The 27,465-nt window shown below is 43.5% G+C and overlaps 1 protein-coding gene across 4 annotated transcripts in view; it reads left to right on the top strand.

Moving 5' to 3' along the window:
- Window positions 1-27,465, top strand: part of GLRB (glycine receptor beta) — a 227,905-nt gene that overhangs the window by 166,600 nt on the left and 33,840 nt on the right. For all 4 annotated transcript variants that reach the window (XM_078862959.1, XM_078862958.1, XM_078862962.1 and 1 more), the window contains one exon: window positions 1,339-1,487. In XM_078862959.1, the coding sequence (XP_078719085.1) occupies window positions 1,339-1,487 (149 nt within the window). The remainder of the gene's footprint in view (window positions 1-1,338; window positions 1,488-27,465) is intronic.

Raw genomic sequence — 27,465 nt, 5'->3', positions numbered from 1 at the left:
ATGACAGTATAAATGCTTCTCTAGACACTGTATTTATTTAATCTAATATCACAAATAAGGCAAAGTAATGATCAAATGTGTAATTTACTTTATATGTGAAAAATACATCTATATATGTGGTCCAGTCAAATTGTTATTTATAACATCCGTATCCAAGTTTGGCTGGGGTGGAGCAGCGGTACAGTGGTTAGCACACTGTAGTATGGATTTGGCGACAGGATGTTAGGATGCCATTGTATTGAGGAACTTACTGCTGTGTTATCTCGGTGGGGTCTGGGACCGTTGTGTTGTTGTGTTTTGGTTGTTTTTGCTGCCTTGTCAAATTTTTATAAATCGGACTTATATAATTAATGATATATATATAGTGACTCGCTTACTATGTTCTCTATTTTGCACTGATGTATTTTTTGTATCGTTGTCTTGTTTTCTGTTGTAACTTTGCTTACCCTATGCCCCGTACAGGACACCTGTGAAAAAGAGCATCATGGCTCATCGGATTCCTCCTACAGTCTAAATAAAGATTCTGATTCTGAATTGCTGACCATGGCTAACATGAGTCACGAGTATCCCTCCCACTCTTTTACCAACCTCCACTCTGCAGCAGAGTCAAATATGGCCAAGCCGTCCCCATGACTGACATAGCATGGGGTGGCCCTCAACCAGCAGTGAATTGACAGGCTGGAAATTCGTTTTATTTTTCCATTATAAGGACTCAAAGCGAAAACAACCAAGGGCATCATAGAAATGTTCTTGTGTTGTGCTCATTCAATCTTAGGCATATGAATAATATCACTGGAGTTGCAACATGCATTTTAATATAGGCTTGGTGTGACCCTGCACTACTGTCATGATTACCCCCAATTCCCAGCTACCCGACAAATAATATAATCCGCGTTTATTATGTGGTGTAAAAAGACACAGACATACATGCCCCGTATAGCCTTGATAGACTTTTGAGGAAAGTACATTTAGTGAGCACCTATGAAGGCCGGGCACTGCACAAAAGGGGGGTGGGTGGCCAGCACCCCACTCGGCCGCTTTTGTCTCACAAGTGGCGATGTTTACACATGACACACGATACTCGCTTAAGGCTGAGTCGACCTAGGGGAGGCCCAGGACTGGTTCAGACAATCATCACTGGCGTTGGCCGTGAGCGGGAATCGAATTCGTGTCGCTGGGTTCGTAGCGCAGCGCGCTAACTGCGACACCACCGCTCCCCATATTATAATACGGTGCACACAAACACGCACAACCACGCACGTGTGCGGCGCGTGATTGACGCGGTGTATGTCGAGGAATGCTCTGCTTCCTCGAGTAAGTGAAGGTCATGCTCGGCAGGTATTTTCTCGGTGCTCAGCTTGTCATCGGAGAGCATGTCGCTGGCCGCCGAGCTCCCCAAGGTGTCGTACGTGAAAGCCATCGACATCTGGCTCATCATGTGCCTGGTCTTCACGTTCGCCTCCCTCGTCGAGTACGCCATTGTGCAGGTCAGCGCGAGCAATGCCAGTCTCCCTCATCGGCCTCCCTCCCTCCCCTCCCTCTCTGAAAGGAATGGACGACCCAAATAAAAAAAGAGCAATTAGATGAAACTGAGCTCCTGTTTGCATAAATTTCACATTCCTATAGCAGGGGAAATCTATCCATGAGACAACCACTATTGACTTCTGCAACAAAGTGGTAGTTATTATAATGACCCCAAAGGCATGATGGGCGAAAGCAACCCCCAAGCAGAGTTTGAACTCGCAACCTTCCGATTCCGAGCCAATTGCTCTACCAATGAGCCACCTCTCTGATCCGATATAAAACAAGTGGACATTATTTTGTTTAAATAATTAAACGGGTGATGGCGTTTGTTTCATTGTCGAAATTAAGTGACATTTAATGTATCAAGTATTGGACCTTGCAAATACTTATTATCTCATGAGAATGTGTTTAAATTCAGGGTTATTGCCTGTTAAGCCATACAGGGTATGGCCTATCAAATCAATGCTGCTATCTAACTCGATACTATAAGCAAAAGTCAACTATAAACCCTGCGAGCATTCAAACTTAATTGCAACAAAATTACCTTTCCGTTTTGATATTGCACACCCTGCTTTGTGCCTTGTTTAAAACATGCTACGATAATTATATTGATCCCGAAAACCCATTGTTAAGTGTATTGGTAATTGTATTGAAGTGATGATGACGTAATGTGTGCTGGTGCTCGGTGGTCACGATCATGAGAGGCGACGGCAGCTTTGGGAGGCTTACATCCGGCAGTGGATAGACCATGGCTGATGATGAAGTAGATTCAATGTAATTCTGTTGTGCCAAGTAACACACACTTTCTTGTTGATGAATTAGCTTATCTATTGTCCATAATCGATTGTATCAACGTATCATTATTTGGACACTGAATCCATCTATGCTAACGTGACAATGAAATTGGTTACTGTGAGAACAAATCTCATGTTTCTCTATCCCAGCTCCCGGCTTGAATACAGGGTGGCAACACAACTACACCAATTAATTGACAACGCATTCAGTGATCACACTGTGCATTCTGACATCGCTGAAAATCATGGAGACCAGAATCTATTTTTGGAGCCCCATCGTCTTTGTGTAGAACATATTAGAGGTTGCAAGGATCGTGTTACTGTGAATTTATAATTGAATTCATAACAGCAGGGTTGAATTTCTAAATATGGGAAATATTTTTCAATCTCCGCTTCATTTCTGACTTCCAATCACCTTGGTCCCTCATTTATATCTCATTTGCCCCTGTATGACATAATTGTGAGTTCAATATGACATAATCCCCTCACACATGTCACTAAACACGATGCATTGTTGTCCATTACCAACAATTACCTTGCTGATCTCATCAAGGAGCATTCTCCGGTCATCCTCGCGGCGGATTTTAGCTAGCCATCGAACAAAGACGGTCACTGCATCGCCCTTTCAGATGCGCTTCTGTGGCCGTCTGGAACGCTTTTTCTCTTGATATTCGGAAGCCACTGGAGCTTTGCACTTTACAATTTCGATTGAAAACTCATTTGTTTACAACTGCGTTTTGTGTTTAGTTTGTTGTCCTTCCCCTGCACCTTCGATTAGCACGGTTGGTTATGTACAGTGTATGCATATTGAACTTCTTTCACATACTGTCTTGAATCCAGAAACTTGAATTCAATACCTGGCCATGGCTACCATCGGTCTGTGAATGATAACTGAATTGGTTCTCGGCCCTCACCTTCACCAAACCACAGGGCGTGGTGAGGCCTTTATTCAGTAGTCAAAGGGAGGTCTCTAAATTGATATTAATGACATTGTGAACAAAGTGATAAGTGGACACGTGCACTTTTCATATTTAACGTTAACCATTCTGACTGAGCCTCGTTAACGAGCACATGTACGCAGGGTGTGTATGAACACACGTGCACAGGGAAATAAGTTCAACATACAATTTTAGCTAATAGCACAGCCCACATTAGCTGTATAATTATCCTTTATAGGCTTATGAACACCGGACTTAAATTTGCGTTATGTCCTTGCGCATAAAAAAACAACAACAAAGGCAGAGTTTTAATAAACCGATGTGTTTTTTTTGTGTTGTACCTTGGGTTGGTCAGCATGTCCAACGTTTCTCTCCAGGTGCTGGGAGCTCCCTTAGGCACTTAAGAAGTTATTGAAGGAGCTCTCAAGCAGAGTTAAACTAGACACAACCGTGAAAAAACCCACGCAGTGGCATTGGAGTCTTCAGCCTCATTTGTGGCGGCAATGTGCAAACACAGGCAGCCATAGTTCACCTTAACCGTGAAATAATTCGTGAGACATGAACTGCTTCACTGCATTCCATGCACCATTCATGAATTAACGCATCACTATTCTTCTGCCGCCATTATTTCACCAGTTATTGCTCTCCAGAGATCGTTAATGCGTGTTAATTTACTCATATAAAACTATCACAAGCGTGTTCATCTCACCCCGCTTTAATATTCAAATTACTAGTGCACGGACGCTTTATGCTACTAGAACTACTCGCAATGCCAGTAAGTATTTTGCCACACACTTCTACATCGTGTAACGCATTCCCTATGTATATTTCTCCAAAAATGAAAAATCTGCAGTGATTGAAAAAACCATTCTACGTATAGTTGTTTAATTTATCTGTGCCATAGTCTAGACGTTACTCTTTAGGGCCTTTCGATAATATACTAAAAAAAGTCTGTTCTGCTTTACTAATATCACTTGCATTCTGTATATTTGATTTGAATAATACGCTTCACTCTTAATTAGCTACTTGCTACACAATTGCTCTGTCAGTCCTGCTCAGTTGATGAATGCAGTGTCAAAAGCACAAATGTGATCAATACATGGTTTGCTTTGACCAGGAGTCAAAACTCAATTTGTCTGGATTGAGTTAAGCATCCTAGCTGCTATTCGACATGAGTGCCATTCCTACTTAGAGTATACTTCGATTTGAAAATGTAAAACACCAAAGCATCTGCATCTCAAGACACTGAACAAAACACCGAGATGTACATATCATTGGAAGAGAGGAGATTATGCAAAGTGTATATGTTTTAAAATAATAGACAGTCATAGGCTAGAGGAGAAGATATAGTTCTTTAGCCTGGATTTCAACAGGGGATGGAGCCAGTTGACATCACAGATAATCGCTTGGTGGAGTTCCAGACCATGTGGACAGCAGGGGAAAAAGAGTGACCTCCCACTGAGCGAAGAGTGACTGGGGGGCTTTGACAGAAATCCTTGCTTCTGGGGCAACGAGGCAGGAGGAAATTAGTACAATGCAATTAAAGGGGAGGAAAATGTTGGGGCAAGTCCATGGAGGATCTTGAAGATGGTAAAAGTGAGATACTCATTTTTTCTATTCATATTCTCTACACACGTGTAGGAAGTGGTTGCAAAGTGGCTGGTGCATTGAGTTGCAGACCCGATGCTCTGAGCTCAGTTGCTGGCCGTCAAAACGATTTGCACTTCTTATCATAACCTGGTCTTCTATTGTCACCTAAAATTTAGAAATAACTTGGTGGAGTCTCTGTGAATATCAGGAATGGCGAAGACAAATATGGTGAGGTGTACCTGCTTCTGGGATTGGGGCGGTGGCACACTAGTTAGGGCACTGAACTATGCACTTGGCCACCCAAGTTCGATTCCTGACCAAAGCTGAGGTCATTAGCGATAGATATCTCGACCGGTCCCGGGATTTCCCTTCTCCAAGCCACAGTGATCTGCATGGTGAAGTATGGTCAAACAACCATGACGGTGTCCGAAAAGGCATTAAGAGGTCTTCCTCCGTTTAAAACGTAGGCTTTCGCGACCAATATTATCCATAATAGAAGTTTTTGGGTTAGATTTCGTAAATATAAATCTGTCGTTAAATCTGCCACCACCCGATACAGGCGACACAACGCAGCTGTTGCCTGATGATGCTAGTTGTAATCACTAGCAATACGTCGTACTCGAATTGTAAATGTTGTGAGTTTACTCACCAACACACCGGTGTGCTGTACTAGTAACGAATTGGCATGTTTTGTTCACGTGACAAGCCTTACTAGTTGGCTGTGTCAAGTGGTGGTGGGTTTCACGACGAATTTATATTTACGCGATCTAACCCAAAACCTCAATTATGGAGGTCTTCGTCCGTTAGTGGGCTGATAAAGTGATTGACAATACTATTATTATTCATTATTATCACGGGGTTATGGGAGCGCTGACATTAATAGGTGCTCCTGAACAGCTGTTTTCCTTTCCACGTCACGCAGGCTAAAATGAAGTTAAATTCCGGCTATTTCAGCAATATGAGAATAGGTTCAGTAAAACATTAATAAGTTTGCATTTTTTTTACGTAATTTACCACTGCATATGCGAGGAGCTTATTATTCTTATTATCCCTGCAGGCTGTGACACACACACAACATAAATTGATGATTATGAATAGCATCTGAACTTGTCTATAAGCTACAGGGTTCTGATGAAAATGCCTGCAAGTTACTCCTAGACTGGGAATGTCTCATTACATTGCACACATACACGTGTTTGAAATTTTAATTGTAATTTACATTTACTTTGGCGTGCTGGCTTTACGACATTACATAGAACTTTTAATTACTATAAAATGTGTTCCCGAAAAATACGTACACTATGCAATCACATTTTTCATCACAACTATTAAGGATTCCCCAAAATTGTCTGATATATTAGCTTTGAAAACCCATATATATAGGAGATAATTCTTTTGAAAGCTGGGATAATCATCGTGACGGAATATTTGCATGACAGGGCAATACATGTCCGCTAAATACTTCAATGAGAAGGTTATGCCTATTCTTTGGTTCTTTCGGTAAAATCACGTAGATATAAAAATAATAATACAAATAAAGTGAATAAAATATAAAATAAAATAAAAACCACTCATGTAGACTGTAGCCTAGTTCTTAATCTGAGTGAGTGTATTGGCAGTCTATAATGTAGACTGTAGCAATGGTTATTAAACAGAGTGAGCGTACTGGCAGTCTATAAAGTAGATTGTAGCCTGGTTTTTAACATGAGTGAGCATACTGGCAGTCTATAATGTAGACTTATTCTTTGGTTCTTTCGGTAAAATAATACAAATAAAATACATTTTATTTCACTTAAAGAACCAAATTATAAGTCTACATTATAATACAAATAAAATAAATAGAATTTTAGTGACAGACCAAAGAATAAGTCTACATTATAGACTGCCAATACGCTCACAAAGCTTAACAACCAGGCTACAGTCTACATTATAGACTGTCAGTATACTCACCGCGGTTAAGAACCAGGCTATAGTCTACATTATAGACTGTAGCATCGTATGTAGCCAGCTGCACTAATGGAAAGTGTGGCGTGATGGACAAAAAACTAAACACAAAAAGCAGTTCTTACGGTGGGTGCCTGTTTACATCCCACAAAGGGATACTCTATTATGTTGATCGAGGGGGAATAATGATGATGGAATTAGCCAATATCTGAGCAGGATTTTAACTGTCAACCTTCCAAATTTAAGTTCAGTGCTCTGCAAAGCACTGCCACCCAGCAGAATTCATGATGAAATACAATTGCTATTTACACACATTGCGCACCCTTTTAAACGCATATTTAAAACACTTAAGCACAAGCTGCATGCCAAACACATGTGCTGCAAGTGTGTTACGTGACGTAACAAATGAATGTTTCATATTCCAATGCTGTTTTTATAAGGTGTGCATTCGCAAAATCCACACTGCATGCGAAGCAGTTTGGAATACACGAGCAATCATGATTATAATGTTGTCTTCTGTGCTTATATTGAGCCTATTGAACTCTTGCATACATAGTTAGAAATTTTTAAATATACCATATGCAGTGTTACAGAAGGTCGCATTCTTGCACGCATTGATGCAAAATTAGTCTTCAGTGGAGGGCTTCACAGCGCTTGGTAAGAGTTAAAGTAATTACGGAGCAATGAGCCATCGTTGGGCCTTATTTCGGTCACATCTCCTGGGATGATCTTGTAATTTCACAGATTGACTTGAGAGAAATGCATTTTTATAAGTGCTTACATGGATAACACACACTCAGCTTGGGTTTTCCAAATCGCAAATAATGTTGAAAATAATAAACTCATGAAAGAGATCATTCACTCATATATTTTTTCTTCTTTTTAGAATGTCATGGAAAGTAGACGTGAACACTCAATCCAAAAATGTCACGGTATAGGTGCATATTTAGAAGCTAAGCTGTTGTGAATGTGAATTTATTACGCACGTCATGGATGCACTCAGAATTTTTATTCATATATTTTCTCCCCTCGGAGACTGTGGCATATATGCATTTGTAGTCTACTAATTCAGGGACACTAGTAGGAGGCGTTATCCCTCTTGTTTATTCCTGCTCTCACAGCCATAAGAGTTAACTCCCTAGCGGGTCGGGACAGCCAACATGCTTCCAGACCGACAGCTTGAAGATGCGAAGACCACGACGACAGCAGCATGACGAGTTCAATTCCCGATGGTAGCAGCCCCGACTGGGAGTCGGAGCTCGCCTTTTAATCTCCCCAGTGTGGCCAGGCTCCACCCTTGGCCAGGCTCCCTTCTGGATCCCCCAAAAGGCTTAGGGCTTGGCCCACGGGTCCAACTGGTAGAACGGGCTGCTACCCCTCATTCCATTGTCTACCAATCTCTCAGCGCCACGCGCTACAGTGACTCATTCAATGTCACTTCACATTGATGAGCACCCTCTATGCCTCATCTGCTCTGGTGACCAGCGTTGATTGTGTTCAGCCACGGTAGCGATAGAAAGGTGTGTCAACAAAGCGTTTTTTTAACTCCATTTTAATCAACTACCATTTCGAGCGGACGGGATTCGTCAAGGGTGACGGTGACTACGACGACTGACTGCAAAACAGGCCGAAGCGTGACTGTCTGTAATGAGGTGAAATCATTGAGACTGCATGAAGAAGCAGACTACGGTCATTTGGTGGCGTTATCTGCGACTGTGCCGAAGGACTCAAAATGGAAATTCGTGATACTGAAATTTATTTACATGTAAAATAATAATACAACTATTGTGGGGGTTAAAATGTTGGTCCCCTCACAACAAGATTTAATGAGTAAGAGCAGACTACATTTTTTTGCTGCTTTAGTCAAACAGAGTTTAATTTTGAGATTGACTAAATTAATCCACAGACTGGGAAATTACAAAAAATCCACAGGGCGTCATCAACCACAAAAAGGTTATGGCTCAAATAAAACAAAGGCTGCCCACAATTACTCCACTGGTAACATTATTCCTGCTGCTGCGACATAATTCCCACATTTTATTTTTGTAACGCTGCCGCTTTCCCATCACTTTGTCCTCGTGTGATTGCCTTTTGTGCATTTTATTTAACGATTCGCAGTATTTAAATGCGTTTCGATGGGAGTGTTCTGAAGATATATCCATAATGTAACAGCTTACGGGTCCAATTGCGGTAATTGTTTTGAAGCGGTGACAATGAATTAATAATTATCATATAGAAATAACAAATATTGTAAAGTATTGCATATTGCAGTGATGTCGTGGTGAGCGCACTGTGCTATAAACTGGGGGACCTGAATTAAATGCCCAGCCACGGCTATCATCAGTGGCTGAGTGATTACTGAACCAATCTTGGTCCTCCCTGCTTCACCAACATACACTGACCAGCATGGTAACGTTTAAGTTAAATAACTCCATTCCAAGACACGGCATGAGGAGACCTTCATTCAGCAGTGGATTTACAAAAAGGCTGCACAGTATGTTCTTGATGTTATAAAAATGAATCGCAATCATACGGACATTAAATTTAATTATACATACTTTGACATAATGATGACGGTATCAATCTGGCAGTTTGAAAATGAAAATAACGAGTGAGAAACGTGAAAACCACAGGAGATATTTGCCACAAGAAAAATAATTTTGTATGACCCAAACAAATCCTGTTAAATATTCATGTTGGTTCGATCAATAGGTTGCCTGCTGTCATCATTTACATCGAAAACAAATGAGGCAATATATTCCTGACTAGTTGTGATTGACTTGAAGTCACGATTTTGTCAATATTGTTTGCATTATTTATTGTCGCAATAGGGAACATCACGTGGTGTGATGGCAGTACACTATACCAATTTTCATATCATATATAAATCAGACAATTAATGCATAATATACTAAGCTGCTTCCTTGCAACCATTATATATACGGGGATGTCAATTTTAAGTAATAACTATATGCTTTACCTCTAGCTTGTCCAAATAAAATGCATTATGTTGAATCTATGGCTAATCTTCGATACATTTCGAATTCTTTAACCATAGTCACGTTCTTGTTATTGAATATATTTAAGTTACATCTATAGTATTGCGTTATACAATATTTCAGATATTAATTCCAGTCATAGTCCACGTAAGTCTACATTATACAAGACAACAATTCCAATTCAATGTTGGATGCACTGTGCCTAAATGCAACTGCAATTTACAAGGCTGTACAAAACAACGGGATACGCATAATGAAGAAAGTAGGCATATATACTTTTCATAATCAACGTTTTTGGGTTTAGATCGCGTTATTTATAAATGTGTCGTAACCCTCCACCACCCGACACGGCCAATCAGTAAAAAAGTGTCCCGTTGACAAAAGACAAATTAGTTCACTGCTTTAGCCCACCGGTGTGTTGAAGCGCGAAACCACAACATTTACAATTTGAGTACGACGTTTCGCTGGTAATTGCATCCAGCATCATCGGGCAATTCGCCAGAATGGTGAGGCTCTGCTGTGTCTCCCGTTCTTATATAGAGCACAGCAGGGTTTTTTTTAAGGCAAAAGTAGTATGGTCATTCATAGAGAAGAGGGCAGAAGGAATCGCGGGTGAGAATGAGTTTCAGATCACAGTGGCAGCAGACGAGAAGGAAAGACCTCGAACAGAGTGAATGTTGACTTGGGGTTTCCACAAAAGGCCTGGGTTTCTAGAGTGAAGAGTGTGTGCAGGAATGTGGAGTGATATGAGAGTGGGAGAGGCAGAATGTTGCTAGTTTAATGAAGGATTTTGAACATGGTGAGGGTGATCCAGATCTGGATTGAGTACCAGTGGTGGTATGCAGTATTGGAGTGATATGGTCTCATTTATGGGTGCAGGTGATATCTTTGGATACGGCATTTTTATCACCTGGGATTTGGAGGTGATTGATTCTGGGAGTCCATAGAGAACAGACGTCGATGGGAGATGTGATCAAGTTACAGGTCTACGTGTCGGCCGGGGAAACACAATGGTGGATGTGGGAGATGCCGTGCCAATGGAGAGATGAGGTCCTGTCGAGTTGGATTGCGTGGGAAGAGAACGAGTGCTATAGATCAATTGTGCCTCAACGGTTGTTATGTCAGGAGCAGCAGGCGCCCAGTTCAGTGGCAGCCTTAGCCGAGCGCGACCCTCTTTGCAAATGAGGAAGTCTGCATTGTTTGACTCGAACCCCACACCTCTGCACCTCCGATTAGCAGGGTCGGCTACGTACGGTGTGAAATAAATGCAACATACATGCATACTATATATATCATCATGCAGTCCGTCCCCAAGAACTATGACCTCTCTTGCATCGAGAGTCAGTAATTCTTCATCATCTTACTACATACATGCATTCTACCACTCAGTCATGTCTGCAATGCTGAAGTATGCAGTGCCCTTTAAACAAGGGTAGTGACATAAATTAGTGATGATAGGTACTGTATGTGGGGTCCCTCTCTATGGCACCAGTATGAGCATGGCACGGCATGACTCACTGGAGGGCAGGGTTCGGGTGTCACTGAGGTCGGGTCAGGACGTGATACCCTGGGTGAACCCGAGAGGGCACGTGACCGGATGAGGGGGGCCAGGGGACCCCCTGATGGGGGTGCGAGGGTCACGTGATGAGGAACCCGGGCCTTCCCGAAGGATCTGGAAGGGGGCATAGCCGACGGCGGAGCTAGCCACGCCGCAGCAGTTATAAGCCATGTCCCGAGAGGGATCTGGGCCATTCGACTCTGGGAATAAAGCTGCCGCCCATGGTCCTCAGTCTCCGGTCTCCGCTGATGGACCAGGCAGCCTATTAAGCTGTCCTGGTCCGACGATATACAGTGAGGGAAAAAAAGTATTTGATCCCCTGCTGATTTTGTACGTTTGCCCACTGACAAAGAAATGATCAGTCTATAATTTTAATGGTAGGTTTATTTGAACAGTGAGAGACAGAATAACAACAACAAAATCCAGAAAAACGCATGTCAAAAATGTTATAAATTTATTTGCATTTTAATGAGGGAAATAATATTTGACCCCTCTGGAAAACATGACTTAGTACTTGGTGGCAAAACCCTTGTTGGCAATCACAGAGGTCAGACGTTTATTGTAGTTGGCCACCAGGTTTGCACACATCTCAGGAGGGATTTTGTCCCACTCCTCTTTGCAGATCTTCTCCAAGTCATTAGGGTTTCGAGGCTGACGTTTGGCAACTCGAACCTTCAGCTCCCTCTACAGATTTTCTATGGGATTAAGGTCTGGAGACTGGCTAGGCCACTCCAGGACCTTAATGTGCTTCTTTTTGAGCCACTCCTTTGTTGCCTTGGCCGTGTGTTTTGGGTCATTGTCATGCTGGAATACACATCCACGACCCATTTTCAATGCCCTGGCTGAGGGAAGGAGCATCTCCCCCAAGATTGTATGGTACATGGCCCCGTCCATCGTTCCTTTTGATGCGGTGAAGTTGTCCTGTCCCCTTAGCAGAAAAACACCCCCAAAGCATAATGTTTCCACCTCCATGTTTGACGGTGGGGATGTTGTTATTGGGGTCATAGGCAGCATTCCTCCTCCTCCAAACACGGCGAGTTGAGTTGATGCCAAAGAGCTCCATTTTGGTCTCATCTGACCACAACACTTTCACCCAGTTGTCCTCTGAATCATTCAGATGTGCATTGGCAAACTTCAGACGGGCATGTATATGTGCTTTCTTGAGCAAGGGGACCTTGCAGGCACTGCAGGATTTCAGTCCTTCACAGCGTAGTGTGTTACCAATTGTTTTCTTGGTGACTATGGTCCCAGCTGCCTTGAGATCATTGACAAGATCCTCCCGTATAGTTATCGGCTGATTCCTCACCGTTCTCATGATCATTGCAACTCCACGAGGTGAGATCTTGCATGGAGCCCCAGGCCGAGGGAAATTGACAGTTCTTTTGTGTTTCTTCCATTTGCGAATAATCGCACCAACTGTTGTCACCTTCTCACCAAGCTGCTTGGCGATGGTCTTGTAGCCCATTCCAGCCTTGTGTAGGTCTACAATCTTGTCCCTGACATCCTTGGAGAGCTCTTTGGTCTTGGCCATGGTGGAGAGTTTGGAATCTGATTGATTGATTGCTTCTGTGAACAGGTGTCTTTTATACAGGTAACACGCTGAGATTAGGAGCACTCCCTTTAAGAGTGTGCTCCTAATCTCAGCTCGTTACCTGTTTAAAAGACACATGGGAGCCAGAAATCTTTCTGATTGAGAGGGGTTCAAATAATTATTTCCCTCATTAAAATGCAAATCAATTTATAACATTTTTGACATGCGTTTTTCTGGATTTTTTTGTTATTCTGTCTCTCACTGTTCAAATAAACCTACCATTAAAATTATAGACTGATCATTTCTTTGTCAGTGGGCAAACGTACAAAATCAGCAGGGGATCACATAGTTTTTTCTCTCACTGTAGATCCCTCCGAGTGTTAGTCATTTAGGAGCGGTGGTCACCACCTTTTGTAGCTGTCCTGTTACGTTAAGCGTTGAGTTAGTTAATAAAACGTGTTGCCTCCAATTTCGAATGTGTGCTTCAATTTAACCCACTACACGTGTGTGGACGTTAAAGAACCAATCGCATGTTTGATGGAGAATGGGACTTTTAGCCACGGTTTACTGGGTAATTGCCAGAGGATGTCAATTTTTATATCTGGTGCTGATACATTAATAGTGTTATTCATAATGCATTCTCAGCATTGACGTATTATATTAACCTCTATTAAAAATACATTTGCCTCTGCGTTCATGTTGGTAGTATTTATACACAGTATGCACGATGTAAAAAAAACAGAATCCTGACACTTGGAATAAAGTGTCTGCCAGACTTTTTATGACATTGAGAGAGCATTATGCTCTCCACCTCCATTCACTTATTGTTTTAGCACTTACTATCAACAATTTGTTAACACAAACAATATGAGACAGTGTCATTTTCTTTATTCAGTTCCCCAATTGGATTATACATTGCAGAAAATACAGCAGTAGGTGTTCTGAATTGATAATTGCGTGAATAATTTGATTGTTTTTCATTTTAAGATGAATTAATACAAAAAATACAAGCAACATGAACGACTTTGTAAAAGTACAAGGGTCAATTTTCGTCTTCAGAGATGGGTGATAGGGGCAGCAGCAATGGCTGTTACCTTATGGGCTCAGAGAACTTGACTTTTATCAAGTAACTACTAAAGAAGATTAATATTTTTGAACATAGAGAATGTGAAAGCAAAGTATGCTTTGCTATTTTTGTTTTAATCATGATTTCAGAGCGAAGGGGCCAGTAACAAACAGCACCATTGAATGTATGATAGATGAGTAAATAATTATAATTTACAATTATAAGGCGCAATTCATCCAGGGATCGCAGTACACCAAATACATTTCTTGAATAGAATAAAGCTATAAATACCTGGAAATGGAGAACAAAAAAAGCATGAAGAGAAGTGAAGCGGCCTGCAGTATGGTGGTTGAAGAGTGTGGATTAGACGAAGCAGAGTCTTTAATATCTGTCCAGGAAGTGGCAATAAAGCACTGTAGATATAATCAGGCAGTGGAGGTTGCAATGGGTGGCACATGTTTGCAGATTTGAAGAGGTTCGCTTCCCCGAACGAGACAATGGAGTGGCACACAGAGGTTTGTGACCAACGAGAAGCCCTAAAGCCACACGATGGCATGAGGATTGGGCGTCAGCTTTGCAACAATTCTGAAAGCCAGCAGAAGGAAGTGATTACGAGGTGTGGTGATGTCAACGGCAAAAGACCTAAAGAATAAAAAAAACGTCTTTTTGCTACACACATTGACACTCACGGGGTATAACATCAAAATGAACGCCACTCTTGTGCTTAACTGATTGAATTGCCAAAGATAGCACATAGTGTCCGCGCCAAAAATAAACGAGGACCATTGTGTTCTAATTAGACAATTATGGAAAGAGTAAATTTGCATTGCGTTTAAATTGCATACTTGAAAATAATTAGCTGATTCTCTCCACCCAATGAAAACCCCTCACAGCTGTAGAAAAAAGGTGTAATCTGAAGCACATGTCAAATAATTCAGGTTAAGATGAATGATGACACAAGGGATTATGCTTGAAAAAAAATAAAACCTACAATACCTTTGATTCCCAAAAAGAGAACACAGTGTGTAAATGTATACATACGTAGCAGCCTCGTATGATGGTCAGCATTTAAAGTGAGCAATATATCAACTGATTGAGAGTATATCAGTTAATTGCTTCAAGTCATTATACCATGACAATCCTATTTCTAGATCTATGTTAATGAAAATTAACCCACAGCATTTGTTTAAGGAAGCCAACTCTGGACCAGTTTCAACCATTTGGGACTCAATAGCTGAGTATGTGAAATGATGCTGGACGATCAAACCCGAAATCGGTCGAGTTTGCTTGTTTAAATAATTGCTGATTCATAATATTAGAGTCTGAAGGACTAAAACACTGTAATGTGTATGTATAGTCACAGAGTGCGGCTTATGTTTGTTTATACCCATAATGCTCCACGACAACACATCGTGAGTTTGTGTGCGAGTTTACCAGATGTCATTGGGAAGTGTGCCCCCCCCTCCCCTTTACACGATGGACCGTTATAAAACATTACCATAACTAGCTTTTTTGCCCGTCCAAGGACGGGTGTATATTGCAGTACATCTGAAATATTACGTAGAAAAATTGTTCAGCTCATGATTATTAATGAGGGGGGTGGTTGCCTCGTCGAGTGATGTCACTCGCTAATGGATATTGTGGAGGGGTGCGGCACGTGGAGTGCGCAACCTTTTGCGTTAGTGTAAATTTCCATGCGGACATGAATATTAATTAGAGAGGGGGGCTCTTTTGCAGTGATGTCACGCACGGATGTAGTACTGCTGTGTAGATTTATTTTTTACCGTCACTTTCTGTAAAGAAACGTCATATTTGAAGCGACTTTGCGTAATAAATTATTTAATTGAGCACGACCTTCCTCTGCGTTAGTGTAAAAATCCACCCACTCATAAATATTAATGAGGGGGGTGGGCCTCATGTGGAGTGACGTCACGCGGGGGGGTGGGCCTCGTGTGGAGTGACGTCACGCATGGGACGGACAGACATTTCTGGGTGATTATAGTAGGTAATGTCTAAGCCGCCCATAGGCTGCCAAACCAAAAAAGTATGGATTATTTATGTGCAGTGGATGCGGTTTAGGGTGGACCATGAGCTTCGTGGAAGATCATACTCAGGGATGTGCTGCGTTGGGTCTTTCACAAGGTGTTTGTTTATGAATTATTTTTAACTGCATTCAGCTCTCCAAGCTTCATTGGGGTTGAACTCGCATTGTTGAAGTTTGAACGCATGGGTCCAAAACGGCCGTGATGGACATTAATACGAACTGTAAACCCCTCTGTTGAGCTAAGATGTGACTTTGCTGGTATTCTTTTCTGGAACACTTCAGAGATTTACAAGTGTTAATGGAGACACTGCAGCATATTATACAGTGTCATCTTTCACCCATTATAAAGTGATATTTTTAAGGCATCTGTGCGACTCTAAGGTTGATAATTCGTGTGACCTGTAACACCGAAGTAGCAGCACTGAGAGTAATGATACCAGTATCGGTAGGCACTGGTGATCAATCAAAGTAATCCAGCTTCACCGAGTTGATGGTTTTCAATCTGGTCACCATTGACTGCAAAATCAAGTGTAATCATCGTCTGATTGGGATCATTCCAGCCCTAATGTGTAAAATATGGATTTGCACTGCTATATATATAAACGGGAAATTTGTGAATGTGTGTCTGTTAAAAATGTTTATCATACTTCCCGACATGCAAGATACTTGCAATTTGCCATGTGTCTACTTTCCAGACTGTACACCATGCAAAAATAATAAAAATATTCTTTTTTTGGGGGGGGGGGGGCGCAATAATGGATATATTTTGCACGCAAGTGAGTGGTGACGTCACGTCTCTGGCATGTCACCCGCATGCGGCAGCGTTACACAGTGTGCCTGCTAACGTCACGAATCCCCCCCCCCAAACCCTCCGCGTAGGCAGTGTATCCCACACAAATGCGGGGCTGGGAGGGAGGGAATAATGCATATAATATACTAGGCTACAAACTTTAAATTTGCCATGTGGCTAGCTCCCATACTGTACACAATGTAACACGTTTTGCATTTCGGGGGGGGGGGGGGATCACCATGAAGTGTGTGGCGTCAACCCGCATACAGAACTGGTGAGAATCGATATCTGGTGAGCGTTGTGGTATCGATTAAACGGGAATAGGCCGATACTAAAGAAATCTACAACCTTAGATTCCTTTGCTCGATTGAAAGAATTGAATCTTGGCGCGCAAGCGTAAGTTTTTATTTCCACCGCGCGTTGGGTTTTATTTTAATTAATGAAGTAATTATCAAAGTTATATTTCCATTTGTATATGTTATGTTTTTAAGTTTTAAGACGTTTTTAAATGTACTTTTTCCCCAGGCAACGCCGTGTACTTCCCGCTAGTATTGAATATAGCAAATGAACACGCGGTTACCACTTTTTCCATGGCATTTTCACTTCTTGTGCCTAACTCGCATCGTAAAACCAGTATCTAGTTAAAGTCAACGTTCATCCAAGCTCAATGTCAAAGTGTACCCAACAGTGCTCATATGCAATGTGGCCCTAAGCCAGTGGTAGAAATTATCAGATAAAGCAGTCTCTGTTAAAGGCAGGCTTCAATGTGATCAAATAATATATATGTAGGACGATGTCACTAATTCTTCCTGACCAATTAACCGCCGAAAACCCATTGCGGTAATTTGTGCACAAAATAACTGGAATTTTCTCCAGATGATCACAGATATAACCGGTTCATACGCAACTATGCGTTTGTATTCTCTCGTACGTTTACTGCCATCTAAAGCACATCTCAGCGGTTTGTGTTTCATCGCAGTATTTGTGCATGTGTCATTTTCTTTCGATGTTCACATATCCGATAATATGGATAGGTTTAAGTTTTGTCTTAAAACGCATTTTCTTAAGTAATTTTTATTCTATTCAGATTTCCTCTCTTGGCCTTTCCTTATTATTAGAAGCCACCTTGAGACATTCGTGGAAGGCACCTTACAAACAAATGTAAATTATTATTACATGCAACTTTTTCGCATATCCGCCTATATGTCAGTCCAGTGGCGGCTCCTGCAAAATCTCTCAGGGGGGGCAAATGTTTGGATGATTGATAAGGATAAGGTCCACCCATGCAATGGATAAATTAACAGCTTAAGCATGTAAAGGCAACTTCACTACTTTAATATTAATGAAAAATAAAGTGACTCTTACAATACATCTCCTTGTTTGTTTCTATACTCACTATTATTACACTGCTTACATCACATTACTCGCTTAATACACTGCTTACTTATACTGAAATTTTGCTCTTCTCTCTTTCAAAGTAGCAAAGTGATCAATTACTCTCTCATTGAAAGCAGGCATGTTCCTGACTAGTTCCCTCTCCATGGAAAGCATAGCCATTGCATTCAGACGTTCCTGTCCCATTACATTTCTCAGGAATGTCTTGATTCTCTTTAAGGTTGAGAAACACCTCTCAGCTTCAGCAGTTGTCATCGGAGTGGTTATGAGGATGTTCAGCAGAGCAACTTCAGAAAAACCTGGTACAGCGCTCGTGCACCACAGCAGCCCTTGAATTCTGGACTCTCATAAATGACAGACAGTTCAGTCTTCAGCTTCGCCTTATTTAACATAGGATATGCCCTGATAGTGATGGTCAGAGCCTCAACAGGGAATGTATGGCCATGCTGTTGAAACATTTTTCCTTGTAGCAGCGTGGCACTTACAAGGTGGTCGGTAAAGGAGAACCTTTCTTTGGTGTGGACCAAGATTGTGTCGCAGACCTGACAAAATAAATACATTTATTTTAGTTATAAATTAAATTATTTATTATAATATAAATATTGAGATACAAGGTTTCCATCCCGACAGCAACAATGTATCAGGCAGAATCCATATTTTATATCTCTGTATTTTTTCAAAAATTAATGCTATTTGTCACCCTTTACATCTGTCAATGTGTTTTACAAATATTTAACCAATGAAAAGCATTAAAAGAGCTTGGAAATTATTTTGGGGAAAAAACAGGTTTTCTTTCGTTTCCTGAAAAGTAACAGTTTCCATCCGACAGCGATGATTTGTGTGTGCGTTACTACGTTAATTAACATTTTACCAAAATTCAAGCTCAAATGGAGTTTGACAAGGGTTTTTAACCAGTAAATTAAAGATTCCACTAGGTGACGACAAATAATACTGTTGACTGAAACGTGCTTACGTATGATGACGTAAGCACGTTAGTGCGAGCCCTTCCGGCAGCCATAGAGAATGCATTGCAGCGCCTGCCGTTCGAAAAAAAACATCTTTGAATGTGTAGTGACATAAGAAGGGAGGGGCAGCTGGGGGCTCTGGGTCCCTGGGAGGGCCAGGCGCTTAATCCCCTTGGCGCCAGGCGTGGGTTCTCAGGCGGGTCAGACGCTTAAGCCTCTTGGCATCAGGCGTTGGGTTCCCAGGCGCTTAATACCCTTGGCGCCGCCAAAGGGGGGGGCTGTGTGTGCTCTGTGGGAGATCTGGGGGCGCACACGGCCCCACCCCTCGTTGGGGACTAGTTATAAAAGCGGAGTTCCCTGGACGATCAGGGCCAGTTGTAACTCAAGACCCAAGACCCACGACCAGCCATCTGAAGACCCTGGGATGTTGTGAGAGCGAGTGGTGGGACTCTGGAACTCCCGACTCTACGACCTTGTGAGGGCGAGTTCCAGAGCGTAGCCAGAGTAGAGTATCTAGGCTGTGTACCTAGGCTGTGTACCTAGGCTGTAACAGAGTATCAGGACTGTTGGAGTGTTGTGTTGTAATAAAGAAGTTACCTCTACAAGTGTCTCCGGAAACCGTTACATTTGGCGTCAGAAGTGGCTATGGAGACAAGAAGTAAGCCACGTACCTTCAGTCCTGACGGCGATGTCGAGGAACAAGCAGCGATGGGGCGGCCAACGCCGGCCGACAGGGACGCTGCACCGCCGGCTGAACAGCTGTCTGCTCCGCCGACCGTCCCCTCTCCAGCGTCGGGAGCAGGTATGGAGGAGGCGCTGCTTCGCCTCGCAGAGCTGCTCTGCGCCACCGCCTCCCTCCTGGGCGAGATGCGGTGCTCGCGGGCGATGGCGGGAGGGAGAGAGGAGGCGCGGCGCTCGCCCGAGCCCGCCGCCGCCGCCACCACAAACATGGTGGACGCCGCCGCCATTCCCGCCACCGGCATCCCCCCCACGGATGTGAGGGATACTTCCGGGAATGACATCACTTCCACCGGAGGAGCAATGACCGCTGGGAGCGACGTCACTTCCGGGCCCAGCGTGGGCCAACCCGGAGACGCCGCGTCATCAGCGCTGCCTCCCTCACCGCCGGGTGACAGCTGTTTGCAACCTAGCAACGCCGCGTCATCAGCGCTGCGACTTTCACTGCCGGACGACAGCTGGCTTCAACCTAGCATACCGCGTCATCAGCGCTGCGACCGGACAGTGAGGGCGCCATTCTTACTGTAACCGGCGCCGGGGCCGGCACATCGACCGACACGCTGGTCGCCGCCTTTGCTGCTCTGGCCAAAGGTTGGAGGTCGGGAGACCAGGCCCCTGACATTTCGTACATTTACACGCTCCGGATTAATTATTTTTTTGTTGACATTCTCTTCGTTGTCGTCGGGGAGTCGTGACTGTTGTTGAGTAAACTGTGTGGAGTTTCGCTCGTGAGTGTTGTCAATGTGTGTGCGAAACATTGCTTGTGATTGTTAACAATCTATGGTTTGTATTGAGCTTTGTTCGTGATTGTTAATGTATAGCTTGTGCTGTCATTGTTAACGATGTATAGACTGTATGGGGCATTTATCTTGAGATGATGACATGCTGCCAAGGATTTGGAATTGTCAGGCTGGCTCTCAAATATCTTGGGGTGCAGATCCTGACCAGGATGGGCCAGCGGGTGTTGCGTGTCTAACACGAGAGTTGTGGTCCCGTCATGCTATGGCTGACGGCTTGACCTGACAGCCCGGAGATTGAAACACTCTGTGGCATGTCTAGTCTAGTGGGCTGTGGGCTCACATGGCTCGGAGAGTGTGGTCCCGTCATGGAATCGCTGACGGCTTGACCTGATGGCCCGGAGGTTGAGACCCTCCGTGGTGCGTCTGGAGCAATAGGCTCGCCCTGACGGCCCGGAGATTGAAACACTCCGAGGCGCGTTGAAACAGTGGGCTGGAGATTCGTGGTGTTCAGGTGTAGTTGTCCCGTTACGTTGGGACTGTATCCCTCAGTTATTAGGGTGCATGTTGTGCAGGGAGTGAACGATGGGTCGTCTCAGCTCGGTCGGTACAGCTATATGCTGCTATGCGAGTCTTGGAGAGAGATTGGGTCTCAGCTCGGTCGGTACAGCTATATGCTGCGATGCGAGTCTTGGAGAGAGATTGGGTCTCAGCTCGGTCGGTAAAGCTATATGCTGCGATGCGAGTCTTGGAGAGAGATTGGGTCTCAGCTCGGTCGGTACAGCTATATGCTGCGATGCGAGTCTTGGAGAGAGATTGGGTCTCAGCTCGGTCGGTACAGCTATATGCTGTGATGCGAGTCTTGGAGAGAGACTGGGTTGAAGTTCCCCCGATATGGCCGACGCGTGCTACTGGTTGTGACGCCGCGTCGGAAAGGCGGTGAGGTGGTAACACGGAAATTCCCCCCCGATATGGCCGACGTGCGCGGTTTTAAGATGGAGACGCCACGTTGGAAAGGCGGGGGGTGCTAACGGTTGACATGTAATGTCGGTGGTGGTCCTCATTGAGGGCTGCTGGGACGCAAGCACGGGATGCCTTTTGGAGATTCGGTTCGCGCGTGCAGCCACCATTTCTGGGCAGGAACAGGCAGATTTATTTAGTTTGTGTCATGTAAATTTTATATATATATTTAAAAATGTAGATACTGGAGCAGCCCTGAAGTGCGACTTCTTTGCCCAGTACATTGGGTCGACCCTGAAGTACGACTTCTCGACCCGGGACGTAGACAGACGTCCGGATTAGTGTGTGTAGAGGGATGCTCGACATGTTGGTCTTCGCCTTCTCTCCACCTGACGGATGGGAGGCTGGCAGGGTGGTGTGGAACCCTGCCATCCATGCGGTGGTTGTGCATCCAACGCGTCGGAATCTGTATATTTGTTGTTGTTAATTCCCCGTTTTATATGCGGATCCCGAGGAGGGCTAGATGTGCTGCGGGTCGTTTGTTCACGTGTCATTGCTTCACCTTTTTGTTGATTGATGCTTGTATATAGTGTAGAGTTGTACAGGTTGGTTATGGTATTTATGGTTGCTTTCTTGTCCTCTTTTCTTTTCCTGTTGAGGCTCACATATTTTTTTTCTCTCTCTCCCTTTCGTTAATTTAAACTTTCTAATTATTGACAGCCGGGACGGCTGGAGGCTACATAGAGGGGGGTAATGTAGTGACATAAGAAGGGAGGGGCTGCTGGGGGCTCTGGGTCCCTGGGAGGGCCAGGCGCTTAATCCCCTTGGCGCCAGGCGTGGGTTCTCAGGCGGGTCAGACGCTTAAGCCTCTTGGCGTCAGGCGTTGGGTTCCCAGGCGCTTAATCCCCTTGGCGCCGCCAAAGGGAGGGGCTGTGTGTGCTCTGTGGGAGATCTGGGGGCGCACACGGCCCCACCCCTCGTTGGGGACTAGTTATAAAAGGGGAGCTCCCTGGACGATCAGGGCCAGTTGTAACTCAAGACCCAAGACCCACGACCAGCCATCTGAAGACCCTGGGATGTTGTGAGAGCGAGTGGTGGGACTCTGGAACTCCCGACTCTACGACCTTGTGAGGGCGAGTTCCAGAGCGTAGCCAGAGTAGAGTATCTAGGCTGTGTACCTAGGCTGTGTACCTAGGCTGTAACAGAGTATCAGGACTGTTGGAGTATTGTGTTGTAATAAAAAAGTTACCTCTACAAGTGTCTCCGGAACCCGTTACAAATGTAAGTCTATGGGAACACTCTGGGCGATTCTCAGCCAGAGTGAAATCGCCCAAAAAGAGGCGGTACTCCACAGAACGTGACATGACGCTGATTGGACTATATCCAGAGGCACAGTAATGGCGAGCGTAACTCTGTGGTTGAATGAGATTGTTAATGTGATTGAAAAAGTCCCTTTCACACTTTGGTGGTGCGTCGCCCAATCGCCCTAATGAAGAAACCGCCCCTGTGTCAGTCTCCAGCAAGCCTGTTATGTATGCATGACAAAAAAAACTGCGTATATTTATCAGGTTGGATTCAATACATTTTACAATACAGTATCCAAAATCAGTTTTTATCCAAATGTTGAATGGTGAAATATTGGGTGACACAAGCCTGGGCACCCAGAGATGTTACACTGCTGTGGTAGATAAGTATATTTTGGCCAATGCACACATGTCCTACATCTCTTTGAGAATTATGCTCTCAAAAAAAGAGGCAGTGAAAGACCGTATATATTACATGCCAAGGCTTGTGAGGCGTATTACATGCCATGTGTCCGCACGACCTTTGCAGAATTTCTATTTTGGTAACTACTGCCTCTTATTGAAACAACCTTCCCAGTTCCATAAGTCATGCGCTGCCACAATCGCTTTTTATAACACTGTAGAAATGTCAGAACAAGTGAATATGCTAACTTAAAATGCAATGGTATTGCCTTAATTACTTTTAATGACCTGAAATAACCTAAATTGAAATAGAAATGCATTAACATGAAATATCTATTATTTTCTCTTTGCCGCGTAAAAATGTCTTGTTATGCCATTACAATGTACCCCGCATAATAAAAATGTGTAATACAATGAGATGCCAAGTCATCAAGATTTGACTGTGCAGTATATGAGATATTGCCTTTGTTTGTCTTTCTAATAATTAAAAAACAAACAGGCAAGCCATTCCATAAAATAAAGATGCACTTTTTTGTGGCTATAGTATATGGTCATTAAATTTAATTCATTTTATAAAATTGTTATTTAGAAGATGTAGAAGTGATATCGTTTTTTCCTTAGAACTACTTTTTGTGGTCAGTTTGTTGTCCTTCCCCGGCACCCCCGATTAGCTCGGTTGGATATGTACAGTGCGAACAAGTTCAACGTACATGCATGAAGCACAACAATGAGATGTCTACAGCACAGGAATGTGTAATTCCCACCTCTGCCTCAAAGGGTCATGTACAGAGATGAGTGCTTGTCCAATTCTTAACTAAGCACGGATAGATTTTGACTTGATTACATTATGGACAATTATCAAGGTAAAGCATTAGTATCTGTCTGTAAGATGCTTAAAGGCCTCAGCAACTCAAAGCGCTTCTTGTAATCACTTCACATTATTCCAATATTCTGTTGCAGTCTCGCCAAGGGGAACCACCAGTAGCAGGTGGCGCTGTGCAGCGCAAGGTGCAATCAATACAACCCTGAAAATGGCCATTAGTCTGGCAGTAGGAGGTGCTATTATTACAATAGTCTCTCGGTTAATAGTGACATCGGTTAACGGTTTTTCGGTTAACGCTTCGCCTCCCATATGACCCCATAGTTTCGACTAACGTTAAAGTTCTGACTTACGGTAAGTTTATGTTATATGCACGCGGCACTAATTTAGACCAATCAAAGTGCTCGTAAGCGGAGCTGAGCCAAGCCCTTAAGGCATGCCTCAGCTCCGCTTACAGCCCATTTATGGGCGTTCAGGGCGTTCAGACCTCGACTGGCTTTTGTTTTCTATTTTGTGCAGTGGAAACAGCTCTCTTGCAGACTCAGTAATTTTTACTTATTGTTCAACTTATGAGTCAATTCAATAAACAGTTATTTCGTTTAATTGCAGTTTTTGTGGAATGAATTTTAAAAAGTTAACCGAGGGATTACTGTATGTGGTTTTCCACATCAATTTGGAAGGAATATAATTAAATGTTCATCATGATGCTACAACACATGGCCTCTTTTTTTCAAATAGCATCACGACATCCCGATCGGCCACCACAAAGCAGACGGGGCACAGTATGTATGGTTAATGCACCCGCAATATTAACCAGGGATGCCTGCTGGCGTTGAATCGCAAACCTCTGAAACAAGCGGCCTCTGCTTCTCACATTAAATATTTGAAAGAAAGAAAACTTTAATGTGACATTGTTATGCGTCCCTGCCCATATTAAAATAATTTATGAATCATGATATTAAAAATGAATGTTGGCATGGAGATAAAAATATGTGAATAATATCAAGTAATATTTGCTTCCAAAATCCATCAATATATTTTATAAGGGACCAGATTGGGCATGTCAAGAGAACTCCACCAGCTGGCTCTCATCTTTGTTTTACATCTGCACAGTGTGAGCTAAAAACCATATGCAATGAATGTTACGAGTAGGATAACAAATTAGAGGAAAAAATACGTCGTCCGTTTGGAAATTAATTTTTAGATTTTTTTCCCTGAGTCCTAATGCATACCTTGATGCCTAAATGTTACTTTGCATATTTCAATAGCTGTACATGAAAGTTAATAATTCATTATGTTCATTGATGTTGGTTACTCTTAAACTAGTGTAATGACTGACCGGGAGACGCAAGTTTTTAGAGGCAATTATTTCATTAAATCGAGCACCCTTTGCACAATACACACCCTACGCTGGTACACACTCTTCTCTCTCATTTATACACAACTCTACATAAGTTGCTAGCCTATACACAACGCTAGCCGTCTGACACTGATGGCGCTGAACCGAGACTGAACTACCATCTAGCAGCACAATATCAGGTGAAGACGAAAGCGACGAAGGCGATGATCTTCAGCAGCACGACGAGATCCCACTCCAAATGACAGCGACAAGGTCCCCTCCTGGTGCACCTTTTATACTGTCAGCGTGGCCTGGCTCCGCCCCGGCCACGCCCCCCTTCTGGAACCTACGAGCGGGTTCTCGATATGTCCCTTACGTAACCTTTCCCTTACATCCCTCTCTGCTCTATCACGTGTCCTGCTGTCAGTCAGGGCTGCTGCACGCTGCAGATCCCCCTCCTTGCCAGCAGCCAGCGCAATGCTGCTACATGACCGATTCTATGTCACTACACGAGCAATAAACATGACCCTTTAAAATGAGACCGGGATGTTATTGATAAAAGGGTTTCTGGGATGCTACCCTGATAGTGATACATTTTAAGATTAGTAACGTTTATTTTTATATGGGATCATGCATAACCGTTGTATCTGACAATCTCTGAGGAAAAATAGGCAAGCTAGAAGGCAGCAGCCAGCGGTGAGCTGGTGCCAACAACATTTGCCCAAGTTCTACAGTCCTTTATATAAAGATCGTTTAAATTTCGATTTAAAGCTTTCGTGACTGCAGGGATTCATTTTCTTGGTTCTTTCGGTAAAGTCACGTGACTTTACAGAAAGAACCAAGAAGATCGTTTGAGCCAAGTAATGAGTCTTTGCATGTGGTAGACAACCAGAGCACCCAGAGAAAATCCATGCATGCGAGGGGGCAATATTCATTCCCATACAGCAGGGACAGAGAATGCTGTACTGCATTCTCCTGGAGAGCCAGGGTATGGTACCCCCTCGACACCCAAGACATGTGGGTTTCGCAACATTTGTGTGATCCACCTACCCTAACCTCTGGAGTGCTGGTTTATAGGCGTGCACCACCACTGCCCATCTATTTTGTACAAGATCAAAATTATTTTTTACTTTGCAAGTAATGGAGGTTCTTTATGGCAACCTGCGGAAGTCATGCATTCTACCAGGTGTCAGTGTGCACGATGGGTACAGGGTGGGCAAGGTTAGGGTGGGTCTGGGAGTAGGGCCACAGTGTCAGAGGTTCCCCACAATTCATGAGCAACTGTTCTGCGAGTGTGATTACGGGCAGCATTTTGCTTCTGTATGTACGTACGTATGTATATTGAACTTCGTTCCCACCGTATGTAGCCAACCGTGCTAATCAGCAGTGTTGGACAACAAACTGAACACAAAAACAATTCTAAAGAAATGAGTCCTCAATCGAGATTTAAAAACGTAAACATCCAGTAGCTTCCTAATATGACCTTAGAAGTGCATCTGAAAGGCCGTGATGTGATGACCGTGTTTGTTCGATGGCTAGCCAAAAGCCGCTGTGCAGATGATCGGATGTCGCGTGATGGTTTATGCTGCATAAAACTAGATGTGTGGTGGGCATTGCAGCACACTGAGCGCAAGTCATTAGGCCTGGAAAGGGAGAAAGGGAATTTCAAAACTTACAGATTAATTTTGCAATCTGAACATATGTGGATCTGTTCAGCACTGTGATTTTATCATACGCTAGTGGGAAGTACCCGGCGTTGCCCGGGTCTTAAAACTATTTAAAAACTACTCTTAAAAATCTAACAGCAGTGCGTACTGACTGTGGTGGGACCTTCTATCATTACAGCAGTGCATACTGTGGTGGTACCTGCTATAATTACAGCAGTACATACCGACTGTGGTGGTACCTGCTATCACTACAGTAGTACATGCTGACTCTATATCAGTATTTATCGACTGTATAGCGCAAAGTACTCACCTAACAGTGTGGCGTGATGAGGTGTAGTCCAGTGCAGAGCCTCCGGCCTC

The sequence above is a fragment of the Lampetra fluviatilis genome, chromosome 15 (genome assembly GCF_964198595.1).
Source record: "Lampetra fluviatilis chromosome 15, kcLamFluv1.1, whole genome shotgun sequence".
NCBI classification, from domain to species: domain Eukaryota; kingdom Metazoa; phylum Chordata; class Hyperoartia; order Petromyzontiformes; family Petromyzontidae; genus Lampetra; species Lampetra fluviatilis.
This window is presented reverse-complemented; position numbering and strand designations above follow the sequence as displayed.